Source organism: Procambarus clarkii, chromosome 71 (genome assembly GCF_040958095.1).
Source record: "Procambarus clarkii isolate CNS0578487 chromosome 71, FALCON_Pclarkii_2.0, whole genome shotgun sequence".
In the NCBI taxonomy this organism is placed as follows: domain Eukaryota; kingdom Metazoa; phylum Arthropoda; class Malacostraca; order Decapoda; family Cambaridae; genus Procambarus; species Procambarus clarkii.
This window is the reverse complement of record NC_091220.1, coordinates 15,576,691-15,591,961: the sequence shown is the minus strand read 5'-3', so window position 1 is coordinate 15,591,961 and position 15,271 is coordinate 15,576,691. Positions and strand designations below refer to the sequence as shown.

The 15,271-nt window shown below is 36.9% G+C and overlaps 2 protein-coding genes across 4 annotated transcripts in view; one reads left to right on the top strand and one right to left on the bottom strand.

Annotated features, from left to right (window-relative positions):
- On the top strand, window positions 1–4,751 carry RFeSP (Rieske iron-sulfur protein). The gene is made up of 5 exons (XM_045726244.2): window positions 1–298; window positions 1,282–1,425; window positions 2,767–2,944; window positions 3,573–3,721; window positions 4,215–4,751. Exons 1-5 carry the CDS (start codon window positions 85–87, stop codon window positions 4,352–4,354), a joined length of 825 nt encoding a protein of 274 aa, XP_045582200.2. The 5' UTR covers window positions 1–84; the 3' UTR covers window positions 4,355–4,751.
- Window positions 4,752–8,016: 3,265 nt separating this feature from the next.
- STUB1 (STIP1 homology and U-box containing protein 1) overlaps window positions 8,017–15,271 on the bottom strand; it is a 71,593-nt gene continuing 64,338 nt past the window's right edge. For all 3 annotated transcript variants that reach the window (XM_069312071.1, XM_045726241.2, XM_045726243.2), the window contains one exon: window positions 8,017–14,959. In XM_069312071.1, coding sequence (XP_069168172.1) covers window positions 14,834–14,959 — 126 coding nt within the window. In that variant the 3' untranslated portion in view covers window positions 8,017–14,833. The remainder of the gene's footprint in view (window positions 14,960–15,271) is intronic.

Genomic DNA, 15,271 nt, shown 5'->3' with positions numbered 1-15,271 from the left:
AACCTGACCGGCGAGCAGTGAGCGGCCATCAGCCAGCAGCAGACACCAGACACCAGCAGACCCCCAGCTTCCCCGCCAGCAGACATGTTATCTTACATCGGCCGGTCGAGCCAGCTGGCCCCTGCCCTGAAGGGCTCGAGCCAGGTGGTGGCCGGAGGGCTGAGGAGTCTGGCTCCAGCTGTGTGTGAAGCACCAGCTGAGGTCCTCCATCAGCCGCCGCCCTCAGTGCTCACCCCCTCGGCCATGGCCCTCCGCTGCCCCTCCACCGGTCTCCTCAGGGCCAAGGCCGGTATAGCAGGTATGCTCGAGTATATCCTCGTTAAGGTGGTGTGGACGAGGGGTCGTTAATGTGGGTCGTTAGGGCGTCCTGGTGGTAATTTGGTCTGGGTCGTCGGCTTGTTGTGGTGATCAGCTGATCAGGGTTCGAGTCGGCCATGTTGGAACGAAAACAGTTTACCTATATGGTATATATATAGGTAAACTAAGTTTTGTATATATATATATATTCGTATCTCCTCTTTCTAGAGGTTATTCAAGTATAATCGTTAGTATTATTAAGATTTAGATACTTAAAATTGTCTTGCATTCTGCAGAAATGTTCTGTAAACTTGTTTACTTTCTTGAAACTTTCTGAGGAGTACCGGAGTTTACCTGAACTTACCTGAACTTACCTGAGAGCCACTGTGACTCTAGTGGCCTCGACGTTACAGGGAAATGTAAAGGCCTATTGGTCTTTTTTTTTAATTTGGAAACTTTATTCAAAATTGTTTACATGTTACAATTGTTTACAATGCTTGTATTATACAGAAACTAAAAATTATAACTCTAAAAATGCTAAATATTAAGAAACTATACTACAAAAACTATACAGTTTTTACTTATTTATTATTATTTTTATTTTTTGAGGCCACTACTCTAATGACACACACATTAAAGACTACCACACACTGCCTATCTTCCCTATAATTAATTCTCAAAAGGAAAACGAGTATCTGAAAAATATTGCTATTTAGATCTTCTCTCGTCTATGTCAATAAGCTCAACACTGATGCAGGTTCATTTTTCTAAAGTTAATATCATGTGAAAAAAGAGTCTGTACTTCTTAAAAGATTTTGATATTAGTGTGTGTGTGTGTGTGTGTGTGTGATTTTTTTTTTTTTTTTTTTTCAGTACAGTAGTAGGGCAACAGTACAGTACAGTACAGTACAGTCAGTACAACAGTAGGGCCTGTCAATTTAAGTTACCCCGCTCCCCAGCAACTAATTATGGGTCTAATTACAGTAAGCTCGCAAGTACGATGTGCCCACACCGATATCCAAGTACCAGACTTTAGTGCATATCGACGGGATGCTGTAAAGGACCCTCACGCCAAGGCTAAAGAGTCTTCATCGGCCCGAAAAAATTTCACATACATGATTGTTGGAGGTAAGGACTTTTTTGTTTTTTTTGTTTTATATTTTCAAACTTACTATAAATGCCAAAATGTTTATTTCTAAAACATATTTTTTGTAACAAGACCAAATTTTTAATGTGAGTATTACACACATGTAAACAGCAAAATTAAAACAACTTTAGACAACATAATTGTAAAATGTCACATTTGCAATTTAGTTAATAATGCAATAATTGTCATGGACTCTTTTATTACTAGTAATAGAGGTACTATTGATACAAATTGATTTAGTGTATATGCATGAAACCAAATATCATACACCAGCAGTCTTTTGGTATGGTGTCTTGTAGACTTTACTGTTGCAACAGATAAATCTTATTAAAGTAGCCAACTACAGAATTACTGTATAGGAAAACATCGCATCCCAAGTTTGCTGCTTTTATACAAAATGCTTTTATTAGTGCAGATGAAACAATTGGGTTTTGTCTACAGCTTGATGCAAAAGTCACTTATGTTTGCTTTTAAATATTTTGTAATGTTAGTTAAGTTCATTTATTATGCACCCCATACCCATCTTGTGGGTGGGAGTGGAAAGGGTTACAGAAGCACATAATGGGCTCAGGGACTGAATCCCAGAATTTATTTAGCTAAACAAGTTACAATCTTGATGAGCTAGTTACAACCAAATTTCTGGCTAGTGAATACGTGGGCTTACTCCAGTACAAGACTCCCTATGCATTGATTTCTCGGGAATGCAGCACGTATACATTTGCATCTGTAGTATCAATATAATATTCAGCCCTTGTTTTGTGAAATTGGAGAATGCAGATTTGGTGTGGATAAGCACTTTAAAACTTTTATACAAAGCATGTAGTTTTGGCCAATAGGTTTCTACATTAATTATGAGCACCCTAGTTCGCATTTTATGAGTGGGGAATAATCGAACTCTTGTTGGTATCCAACAGTTGAGAGGGTTAAATGAAAGAAAAAAAAATTATTGTACTATCAATGTACTAAAGGTGTCTTGAAGAGAGCAAAACCCATTTAGTATCTTAATGTAAGAACTCTTGTGTATACAGTATATATATAATATATAATATAAAATTAATGTAGTTGCCTCTTGTAATCCTTGCATAATTTAAGGATTAAATTTCATCATCTGTACAAGCACAGTAAGCAGTCAAAACAAGTTTTTGTTTTCATATATTGTTAAAACCATGCCCTGAACTTGGGAACAATATCCTAAAAATTGTAAGCCATTTTCCAAGATTGCAAATGTATACTGGAGGCCTCATTTATGTGCAGTGCAAGGGTTGAGAGCTTTAACACTTAAATCATGAAATTTCTGAAACTTTTACAATTTTCTTTAACAGGTAGCACTGTCGCTGGGATGTACTGTGCGAAAACGGTGGTTACACAGTTTGTCTCATCCATGTCTGCGTCTGCTGATGTGTTAGCCTTGGCAAAGATTGAAGTCAAGTTAGACGATATTCCTGAAGGAAAGTCGGTCACCTTTAAATGGAGAGGCAAACCTCTTTTTGTCAGACACAGGTGAGGTTTTGCGGGAAAATTAGTTATTTGAATATTTGAAGTTGACAATTACAATTCAGATATGTTCTACAGTGGGATAAAGTTCTGTTATATATATGTTTTCAAGTTATTAATGGAGGTTGTTGGAAGGGGTACACACATATGCCAAGTTAATGTGATATTTTCAATTTTAATGTTAAGCAAATAGTGAAGTAATATATTTAAGATTGACAAAGGAGCATACGAGATAAAAAAATGTTTGTTAATTTTAAGGGGCAGTGGAGTTGTTTATAACAAGGAGTGGCAATAGTCTGGTAGCATATCTTGGTTATAATTTATAAGTTTTCGTTGTGATGTGTAGATAAAATGTGGGTTAATTAGTAGGTTGAGTGAAAATTCATGACAGAATAGTTGCCGAGTACTGCATTAGGGAACCCAGTGGGGCTTTCTGACTGCAGTGGGTGATTGTGCCAATTTTATGAAGAAAATTAAGCAGAAAATAGGATTGCACGAGTTAGGTTGTGTTCAACCTACCCTCTAAAGTAGTACATCACATTTTGATGTATGAATCCCCAACAGCTTAAATATCATGTACAATAAATCATATGTATATTAGGTATGTAGAAAAGATTGTTTTATTCCATTACAGGACTGATGAAGAGGTTGAAACAGAGGCCAATGTGGATTTAAGCACATTGCGTGACCCAGAGCACGACAATGTTCGCTGTACACAACCCAAGTGGCTGGTGGTTCTTGGCGTGTGCACTCATCTTGGTTGTGTGCCTATTGCAGATGCAGGTGAGTTTCTTAGGTTAAAATAGGCATTTTTAGGGTGTATGTTAAAAGTTATAGGAGTGCATGAGCAATAGTTTTACTGTAGTCCTAAAGAAAAACAAGTTGTAGTATATTTAAAGAAATTTCAGAAAGTTTGCTTTATAATTAGTGATGCTGCTTATGTTATAATCAAAAGTGCGAGTTTGTTAAATATTAGTTGATAATAAATAATACACTAGAATTAATAAATACTAGGGTAACCTGTGATGCAGTGGTTAGCGCAGTCGGCTCACAGCAGAACAATCCTGGGCTCGAATCCCAGGCACGGCAAGACGTATAGACAAGTCTCCTTGCACCCATTGCCTCAGTTCACCTAGCAGTGATTAGGAACCTGTGTTAGTCGACTGTTGTGGATGGCATCCTGGGGAGTGGTCAAATGCTGTAATATCCGAGGTATACTTGAGGAGGAAATACAATACTGTGCTGCACAAAAATTCAACTTGCCATATCATTTCAGGTGACTTTGGTGGATATTACTGCCCGTGCCACGGTTCCCACTACGATGCATCGGGGCGCATCCGTAAAGGCCCTGCACCACTTAACTTGGAGGTTCCTACTCATGTTTTCACCGATGAAGGGTTGCTTGTTGTAGGTTAAATTTAGCAACTTGTTTTCATAAATGAATATTTATTGATTTAAACCTTAAAACTTGAAACCAATTAGCACATTGTATAAATATACTGTAACACGAGCATTTTGTTCCCACTACAGAATGTGACCTTGTAAATGAGTCTTGTTAGGTATTTATCACTATTTTGGCTAAACGATCACAAGCTGTGCAGTCTTTATTGAACGTTCATTATAACATTCTTAATGAGTGACAAGTTTAAGGTTAAATTATCACAGGTATGGAAATAACTTGAAAACTGAACCAGACCTCCTTGTAACCCTGTGCTGTAGATATTGTAAAAATGAGTTGACAGATCTCTTTCCTCTTTGGTATCCGTTTGCTAACATTACTAAAGGCAAACTATAATATAAAAATAAATTTATTTATCTTGGTTTTAATTGAGCTCCCTAGTTTTTTTTTTTACTCTATTTTTATTGTAACGCAATTGCAAGTCGGATGTTTTGCGTCTGAGGTAAATGTCATATACAGTATTAAAGCGAATGGTACCCAACCACTTTGACTGAACAGTAGGGCGACGGTCTCGCTTCATGAAAGTCGCTGTTCAATTCCTGACGATCCAAGTGGTTGGGCACCATTCCTCCCCTCTGCCCCATCCCAAATCCTTATCCTGACCCCTTCCTTGTGCTACTTAGTTGTAATGGCTTGGCACTTTCCCCTGATAATTACAAAAAATTAAAGCAAGTGATGTAGATTGAAGAAGCTATAGTGGGATGGAAAAGTATTAATAGCAAGGCGGGGAATGGCAAGAGCATATGTTATGACAATTGAGGCAATGGCACAATGAGACTTAAAAAAAATAACCAGAGTTTGTAGTTCAACAATGACTGGTAACTCTTATCATTCTCAGACGTTTGGTTACAGAAATCCAATATTGGCCCATATCTAAGTTTCATTATGTACAAATGAGAGAGTTAGTAAGAGTTAGTAAGACTCCAATGAGCTAGCTGGTGAAATTGCAAAATCTGCCTTTTAGGTGCTTTCTTTCCCACCTTTCAAAACTTGTTCTTTTAAGAGTACTCTGTGATACACTTGGCCATATTTACACAATGGAGAAAAGTGTTCCATGAATTGTGTAACATCCAAGTCATTAGTATACTAAGCAATGGTACATAGTAACTACAAATGTTTCAAAGACTGAGACTGCCACATTAATTCTGGGTGAATATAATTACTACAAAAGGAGAGGAAAGTAACCTTGTTGTCAACACCCTTTGTGTCTAACCTAGTGAATTGCCCATGTACACCCACTGCTGCCATGTGTGTTGTCAGCCACAAGCCGATAGCTTGTCATCACGCTAGTCTAGGCCACATAACATCATCCATCCATTGTCTGTGCAATAACTCAGTCCATTGTGTATGTGCCACATACTACCTGTCTGTCATTCTTCATAATACCACGTGCGGTTGTACGAGAGATCCAGCACTACCAAAATTATCACATGGTTAGCCACACGCAGTAGTGCTTGAGAGAGAGGACTGCCAAGCTACTGTTGATACCCATGCTACGCTATGGACAAGTATGCATCATGCTGTCTGTGTAAATGGTATGTGCGTGTTGAAGCTGGCCTTACTGTAAGTATTGTACTAATTAATTGAATTATCAGTACACTGTTGTTTGTCTATCTGTGCATTGATCTCAGGGATCAGCCAGAAGTTCTCACCTCTTAATACCCACAACAGGTGTTTAAGTTGAGAGATCTAGTGTGATTAGATGGTGTACACACAATTACAGTATCTACGTGGTAACTTGGAAGCCTCATACACATCTCGAGGCTTCGTTTCGCCAGAGTGCAAGCTAAGGGGACCAAGCTCATTATCACTTACATGTACAATTTCAATTGTACATGTGGCCTCTTTCTTTTTGAGACCACGAGTAAAATAGGAATTCTGTTCTGTTGTGTGTGCACGTGTGTGTGTATATATATATATATATGTCGTACCTAGTAGCCAGAACGCACTTCTTAGCCTACTATGCAAGGCCCGATTTGCCTAATAAGCCAAGTTTTCCTGAATTAATATATTTTCTCTAATTTTTTTCTTATGAAATGATAAAGCTACCCATTTCATTATGTATGAGGTAAATTTTTTTTATTGGAGTTAAAATTAACGTAGATATATGACCGAATCTAACCAACCCTACCTAACCTATCTTTATAGGTTAGGTAGGTTAGGTAGTCGAAAAAACATTAATTCATGAACACTTGGCTTATTAGGCAAATCGGGCCTTGCATAGTAGGCTGAGAAGTGCGTTCTGGCTACTAGGTACGACAGAACGCACTTCTCAGCCTACTATGCAAGGCCCGATTTGCCTAATAAGCCAAGTTTTCCTGAATTAATATATTTTCTCTATTTTTTTTCTTATGAAATGATAAAGCTACCCATTTTCTTATGGTTGAGGTAAATTTTTTGTTATTGGAGTTAAAATTAACGTAGATATATGACCGAACCTAACCAACCCTACCTAACCTAACCTAACCTATCTCTATAGGTTAGGTTCGGTTAGGTAGCCGAAAAAGGTAGGTTAGGTTAGGTAGTCGAAAAAACATTAATTAATGAAAACTTGGCTTATTAAGCAAATCGGGCCTTGCATAGTAGGCTGAGAAGTGAGTTCTGGCTACTAGGTACGACATATATGTCGTACCTAGTAGCCAGAACTCACTTCTCAGCCTACTATGCAAGGCCCGATTTGCTTAATAAGCCAAGTTTTCATTAATTAATGTTTTTTCGACTACCTAACCTAACCTACCTTTTTCGGCTACCTAACCGAACCTAACCTATAGAGATAGGTTAGGTTAGGTTAGGTAGGGTTGGTTAGGTTCGGTCATATATCTACGTTAATTTTAACTCCAATAACAAAAAATTTACCTCAACCATAAGAAAATGGGTAGCTTTATCATTTCATAAGAAAAAAAATAGAGAAAATATATTAATTCAGGAAAACTTGGCTTATTAGGCAAATCGGGCCTTGCATAGTAGGCTGAGAAGTGCGTTCTGTCGTACCTAGTAGCCAGAACGCACTTCTCAGCCTACTATGCAATTCCCGATTTGCCTAATAAGCCAAGTTTTTATGAAATAATGTTTTTTCGACTACCTAACCTAACCTAGCTTTTTCGGCTACCTAACCGAACCTAACCTATAAAGATAGATTAGGTTAGGTTAGGTAGGGATGGTTAGGTTTAGTCATATATCTACATTAATTTTAACTCCAATAAAAAAAATTGACCTCATACATAATGAAATCGGTAGCTTTATCATTTCATACGAAAAAAATTAGAGAAAATTTATTAATTCAGGAAACCTTGGCTTATTAGGCAAATCGGGCCTTGCATAGTAGGCTGACAAGTGCGTTCTGGCTATTAGGTACGACATATATATATATATATATATATACACATACATACATACATACATACATACATACATACACACATACATACATACATACACACACACACACACACACACACACACACACACACACACACACACACACACACACACACACACACACACACACACTCACTCACTACACATATATTATTTTATTTTATGCATCCCGTCGAACAAGGATATAAATGTTCTTTACTTTTACAAGCTCGAGCTCAAACCAGGCATTATCAAACAACTGTTCCAGTATTATTTATTGTATTTACTCGACTAGTCCACATTGTCACTGCATGGCGTTACACTATTCGAGCCGCCTCATTTGGGTACATGTTACTTCTTCCATTGGGGGTTTTACTAGTTAAATACACCTGCTTTAGGGAATTCAAAAGAATTAGCTGAATGCTTTTAATACAATAATTATAATCTTTTGTTAATCCAGATTATGAAACAGCCAGGCAAAATGTACACTTGAGTTCCTCTGCTGGTGATTAGTAGTCAAGGACATGGACAAGTGTTAAACAATCAATTTGTACAGCAACATTTTCTTATGTTTTAAAACAATGAAAAGTGTGCCTTACTAATATGGTATATGCTTTCACAGTACAGTACTGAGGAATAGTAAGTATGAAGTGTTAATGTTTATTAAGCACATTACCTGTTAAAGCTGCATTATGTACACATGTACAGAGAGCATATGCTTTCCGGACGCCTTGGGAATGAGACCGAACGAATAACCTGTTGTGTCCAGGAAAAATGGTTTGTCATCCTGAAAATCTAGGGGAAAAATCTGACAGTATTTTGTTTGTACTCACCAATATGAGCAGTTATGATCCACTTATTAACTTGATTGTTGTTGATATTTTGCTCTGGTTTTTTATTAATCCCAATCACAAGTAATTTCAATTTGTGAGTGCCAGCTGCATTAGCACTGCAAAACAAATTCTGTTCGGCTTATAACCACCCGAAGGATCATCTTCACTACTGTGAGCCATCGTGTCTGTGGGTAACATACCCCAGCAAAAACCAGTCTCCTCAGCATTATAAATTTGAATTCGAGATCAATTTTGTTCCTGCACCATCTCTGCAAATTGACCTAAATATTTTTCTGCACTTGTAGCATCAGCAGACGACCTTTCACCATGTACTGTACTCTAATGTACCTAGTGCCATGGTGGAGTTTAAAGCTTCTGAATGATCCATCAGTGCATAAACACTCCTCAGGAATTTTCAAAGATTGGTGAAACTTTCATGCTTTTTCCATGAACAGCCAGCCTGTCACTAGCTTTTTAAGTCTCCTCTTACTTCTGCTTGTATCACTGCCACACTGCATTATCAACATTCTGCACCTTTACTTTACTTGCTGCCTTTCTATTATGCATTGCTTTATCACTTTCAATTCTAGGAAAAATAGTCAAAGATGGTAGCTTTAGCCTTAATAATATCCGATATATTCAGCGCACACAACACTTCTCGGGATTCCACCCTTCACTTTTTTAATTATTAGTTAAATTTTCTTCTCAGATATCACTGAACTATTTTTTTCTATATTCTGCTTGTTGACGCTTTCACCGACACAATGAGTACATTTGGAGCCAACAAGTGGTGCATGGAGGCTCCTTGATTTTGACAATACAGTACAGGTATATCCAACAAAACCACAGCATAAACACTAGTCTCATGACAAATCAAAAGAATGGGCCATGAATCTGTGACATCACATGGGTAAAAGGCACTAGAGTGGCGCTCGATACAATCCCTGGGCAAACTTGGCCCATCTCTCACTCGAACACCCCTAGGCATTGAGGCCTGGCGGGTTCTCGCCTCACGACTTTCTCGCATATTTTTATTTAGATTGCCCACCTCATGACTTTATCACACCATCTTATTCACACCTCACCAATTTAGCAAACTTTTTATTTGGAAAAAATAAAAAATGGGAAACGGGCAAATCCGGATAGCTGGCACCTGGAAAGCATGTGGCCCTCTGTATATATAATTCTGACATTTGGACGAAAAGTCCCCTGATAAATTATATGGCTGGAAACACTTCTAATAAGTTTTTAGCTATTTAACAGTCTACTATAAATCAGTAATGAGTGAAAAATGTACAAGTTTATGTACAACAGCTTTAATACTACAATATTTACAGTTATCCAGTAAAAGAATATATAAACCAAAGTAAAAACTACACTGATAAGCATATAAATCCAAAGTTAAAAAAAAATTCACAACCCCTGCATAGTGAAGGCACTCTTTTTTAACCCTTTCACTGCTGAAAGCATCTAGTGGTTGTCTGGCAAGCATAAATATGCCGTTTTTCAGAAAGTGATCCGAATCCAGATACCTTAACAAAAAAATAAGTTTAGTCTTCCAATAATCATTACCCTGATGAGTGGGTAATCATCAAAACAAAACAAAAGGAGGGAAGTGAAAATTGAAATTTGGAGCTGGTAGCGGGGAAGAAATTTGTTAAAGAAAGAAAATGGGAGTGCATGCAGTACTGTCAGAAAATGGGAGTGCATGCAGTACTAGGTCAGAAAATGGGAGTGCATGCAGTACTAGGTCAGAAAATGGGAGTGCATGCAGTACTAGGTCAGAAAATGGGAGTGCGTGCAGTACTAGGTCAGAAAATGGGAGCGCATGCAGTACTAAGTCAGAAAATGGGAGTGCATGCAGTACTAGGTCAGAAAATGGGAGTGCATGCAGTACTAAGTCAGAAAATGGGAGTGCATGCAGTACTAGGTCAGAAAATAATACAGTGCATTCCCTCAAACCTACATACAAATCTACATACTAGGCCAAGAAGTGCAGTTCTGGCTATACAGTACATATAAATATAAATAAAATGTCGTACCTAATATCTAGAACTGCACTTCTTGGCTTAGTATGCAAGGTCCGAGGTGCTTAACAGGCAGAATGATTTTTGTTATCAAATCTCTCTTGACAGATTGGTTCTTTTCTAATAATAATAATCTAATATATTAGGAACATGAATTACTGATTTAGTTATATTAGGTTAGGTAAGGATTGATCAAATTTTGACGTTAGTCTTGACCCAAATAACAAAATTGGAATCATATATACAGTAATACAATAAAAACTTTCATTTCATAAGAAAAATGTTTAGAAAAGTTATATATTTCACAAAAATTTGGCTTGTTAGGCAACTTTTTCTGATGGCCTACAACCACTGTAATACACATACCCCCGCAAGCACAATTAGGTGAGTACATACAGGTTTATTAATTGTCTTACCAGGAAATTAGTGTAATAAAATATCTACTTATAATGGCAGCAAATTGTAAATACAAGGAAGAAAACATTTACACACAAATTTACAAAACAAAAGTCAAGGTGTGCTTGTAAATCAACTCAAATATGTATAATTTTACAGTACAGAGGAATCTCAGTTAACGAATTGAATCTGTTCCGGCACCGAGCTCGTCATGTGAAACGAATTTCCCCATTTAAAATAATGGAAATACAATTAATCCATTCCACCCCCGAAAAACATCAATATGAAATTTTATAATGTAATTATAATACATGTAATTATTATAAATATTTTGTTTACTGTTTTCAATTGTACTTTACAAAAAAACAAAGAAAAGCACAAATATATGCAGAGGGATGCTAGGAAGCACCACATGGTTTTCTCGTTAACCAAGTGGAAGCTCGTGAATTGAGACAAATTTTCTGTGAGTGGCTTACTCGTTACCTGAGATGCTCGTAGATGGGGCTGCTCGTTACCAGAGGTTCCTCTGTATATGTACTGTTTATCACTATTACACAAAATATCATGATGTAAAAATAACATACAGTACCTTTATGTCAAAAAAAAGCAATGGGCATGAATGTGAGGGATGAGAGAGATATATTTTCATTCCATGATCTACTGCACAGGGTGACAATCTCAAGTGTCACCAACGGATGGAAGCTCGTACTAGGACCAAACTTCTATTCTTAAGGACAAATATCTGGGCAAAAATGTTACAAGTTATAGGAAATAATATTTCTTGGCGTTTAGGATAACTCCACTTTTAGCAGGGAATGACGCCACTCAGATGATTCTGACTATCGCAGCAAGAGGGTTAAACGCAACCTTCAGAAAACATTCACCAAACGGGCAATGATTCCACAGCCATCGGAATCACAGCTGCTTATTATGAGTCCCAATATAATGAAGTAACCAACATGGGGAGAGTAAACAAACATTAGTCAATAAGCATCACAAGCAATAACATGATTAAGAAAATTCATAACAAATTATATAGAATAGTTTTCAAGCATTAGTCACTGACGAATAATGTTGAGCCTTTTTACCTAACTCTGAAAAGCATTTAACATACATCAAATCTCAGCAAAATATAAACGCCTTAAGTAATCTGCTTTACCCCTTATGCTTTCAGTCGTATTTATGTTATTTTTAGTTACAAACATTTGTTTTGCTTATGAATTACTGTATCCAACAAGAACAGATATCTGCTGCTAAAATAATCTCAAAGCTAGAAAACCATTCTTACTAGATTGTACACAAAGATTTTATTCATAAACATAAATGGTCATAAATATAAATGGTCATAAAAGTCATTCATAAAGCATAACCACGCTGTTTATACTCATAAACCTCTTATTGCATGGCATCCTCTGAAAGGAACTTTACTTACAAGCTGGTATTTTGCCTAAGAATCCTGTTATTACTTTCTAGTAGTCACGATGAACGAAACATAATACAGTATTCATGCGAGGGATAACTTCATTCAGACCAACTCGAATTTAGGAGGTTGTTAACTATGGAAAAAAAGAAAAGAGACTTGCTCGAACAAACTATATGGGAACAAAGCTAGTTCATTTTTGAGGGGATCTTGTCTGAACGGTAAAGCCCCTTCCTGGATTGTTACTTACCAAGGAGGAACAAATTGTCATAACCCATCTTCCACCAACACTGAATTAAGAAAAGATAATTATAGAGTATTCATTTATAATACAATCTTCGTTTTGACTCTTCCATTCATTACATAGGTTATGGCAATCATTGGTGAACAATTCCACATCAGAATTATACCTATATGATTATTTGCAGCGCACATGTAATGGTTCAGAGTTTTTAACAAAAAGTCAGTTGGTTTCAATTTATAAATTCATAGAAAATTCATTTATTATGCATTCTTCATTCTGACTGTTGCATAGGATAGAGTGATCACTGGCAAACAATTAAGGTATGTATGTATGTATATATATATATACATACATACACACACAATCGTTATTAGGCCCAAAAATGCAAATTATTCTTAAAGAACTTTCTCATCAAATGACGATGAGTGAGTGAGTGAAGCCAGCCGACTGATTTCCCCCCGATCCCCCCCTCCCTCAAGTGTTGACTGCACTCAACACCTGCTGTATCATCACCCAACACCTGCTGTATCATCACCCAATACCTGCTCCTGTGTCATTACCCAATATCTGCTCCTGTGTCATCACCCAACACCCGCTCCTATATCATCACCCAATACCTGCGCCTATGTCATGTCAATTTTCTGCAGAAAGGAAATGTACCTTCACTTGCACCCTTCAACACCATGACTGCTACTGTAGGACATCTTGTCAATACACAAAAGAAAAGGGCAGATACAGTACAGTATTGCAATAATGACAATAACATGGAAGATTTATCCAAAGATGCAGCTCCAGTGTTTGAAGGCATAGGTTGTCCTCGGCATTCGAACATTTCCATATTTGTTTTCTTTATTTTTTGTTTACACGTTTGATTGCTGTCCGACAATAATATGGCACTTGTATACTGTAATCGTTTGTCAAGCTCTTATAAATTGTATCAGTACTTGGACTCGACACTAAAATTATTTTGGGCCTGGACGAGCCACTGTGTAAAGAATAATTTACTTTTTTTTTTGTTTCCTGTTTTGTGTACATATATTTGTAAAACAATGTCATATTTAAGTTTGTTTAAAAGATTTTATACACTTTATAATATTGTAGTTTACAAGTAGATTAGGCCGGCTGGTAACACATCCGGGGTCTGTCTTGGTGAGGAACAATGGGTGAACAATCGTCACAAACTTTTTTGTGATCCACTGAACAATTTGTACCAATGTTGACCCATTCACGACTTTGATAAGAGCGAGGTTCATTACAGCAATAATCCACTATAATTCATGTAGCAAATTCTTGACATTAGAAGGATAATTTGTTTCATATTTATTATTTTTTTCCCATACTGTATTTAATGTTTTTCAAAAAGAAAAAATCACCAATTTACTTTTAAGATTCATTGAGGAGTGTGAGGAATTCTCAGGAGCACTTGAGGACAAGGCTGCTCCATCATTAAAATATCATGACAATAAAAATATACTGTATCTAGATGCAGGGGTGAACATGCGTTATATTACCGTACTTAAAATTTTTTATTCAATTACAGAGGAATACGAAAGATAATTAAATAATTTCTATGTGCAAAAACTAAAATCTCATTTGCAAAACTCCTCCATTCTACATGCAAGGGTTCAAGACAAAACTGGAAGGAACGATGTCCTGGATACTCATGTAGTGAAATTACCTGAATTAAAACCTGACTCTGGTGAACTCTTTACATAAAAAAGATGTCTGACTAATCTGCCTAAATTTTATTAGTCACTGTGATTATAACTGGTCTTAACCCTAAGAGTACGCACAGGCTGCATGTGATTTTAACTTAACACAATAACACCGCTAGTGCTTCCATTACCTCTAATATGATATACCTTTCATACATAAATGCAGATTAATTTTGGTTTGGCAATATGGAATTATAAGTGTGTGGACTCCCAAGTTAAAATGCTAACATCATCATAAAGTGATGAATGGAAGCTTTACCTCTTGGGGCAAAACTAATGTTTTAACCTCTATTTTAAGCCAGTATGTTATATCAATTGTCTACTTTATTGCAAGTTTTCAACATTCTATACATAGTTTATAAGTCATCAGTTACCTCTAAGAATAAAGGATGGCTGGTAGCAGCTTGAAGAAAAGCATTCTTAAGCTAACAAATCTGGTTACGGCTAGTAGTCCAGTGCCCATTCGTTCTCTGTAAGAAATGAGTCGACCACCTCCTTCATTGCTAAATTAGGCATGAGCTGGTCAACTGTGAGGTCGGTCCTTGTAATTGGATCAAAATGACCTACACGCTGGAAAGAAGGAAACATAAATGTTACTTAAATATGAGCCGACATCACGAAAAATACATAATAATACAAGTTTGGTGTGGATTTGACAACCCGTCCTCTTAAAAATAACGTCACTTTTGGCTGGTATGCGCGATATGGCTAAATTTGGACGTAATTTGAAATGAAATCGACTCACAAAAGTGACGTTCTGTTCCGTTTTCTATTTGAGTCGTCCGGCGTACGCGCAGAGGTTATAAGAGGACACTTTAAATTAACGTTTTTCATAACGTTTTGAAACTTTATGAGAATTTCCTGCCCACCTAACCTATCAGA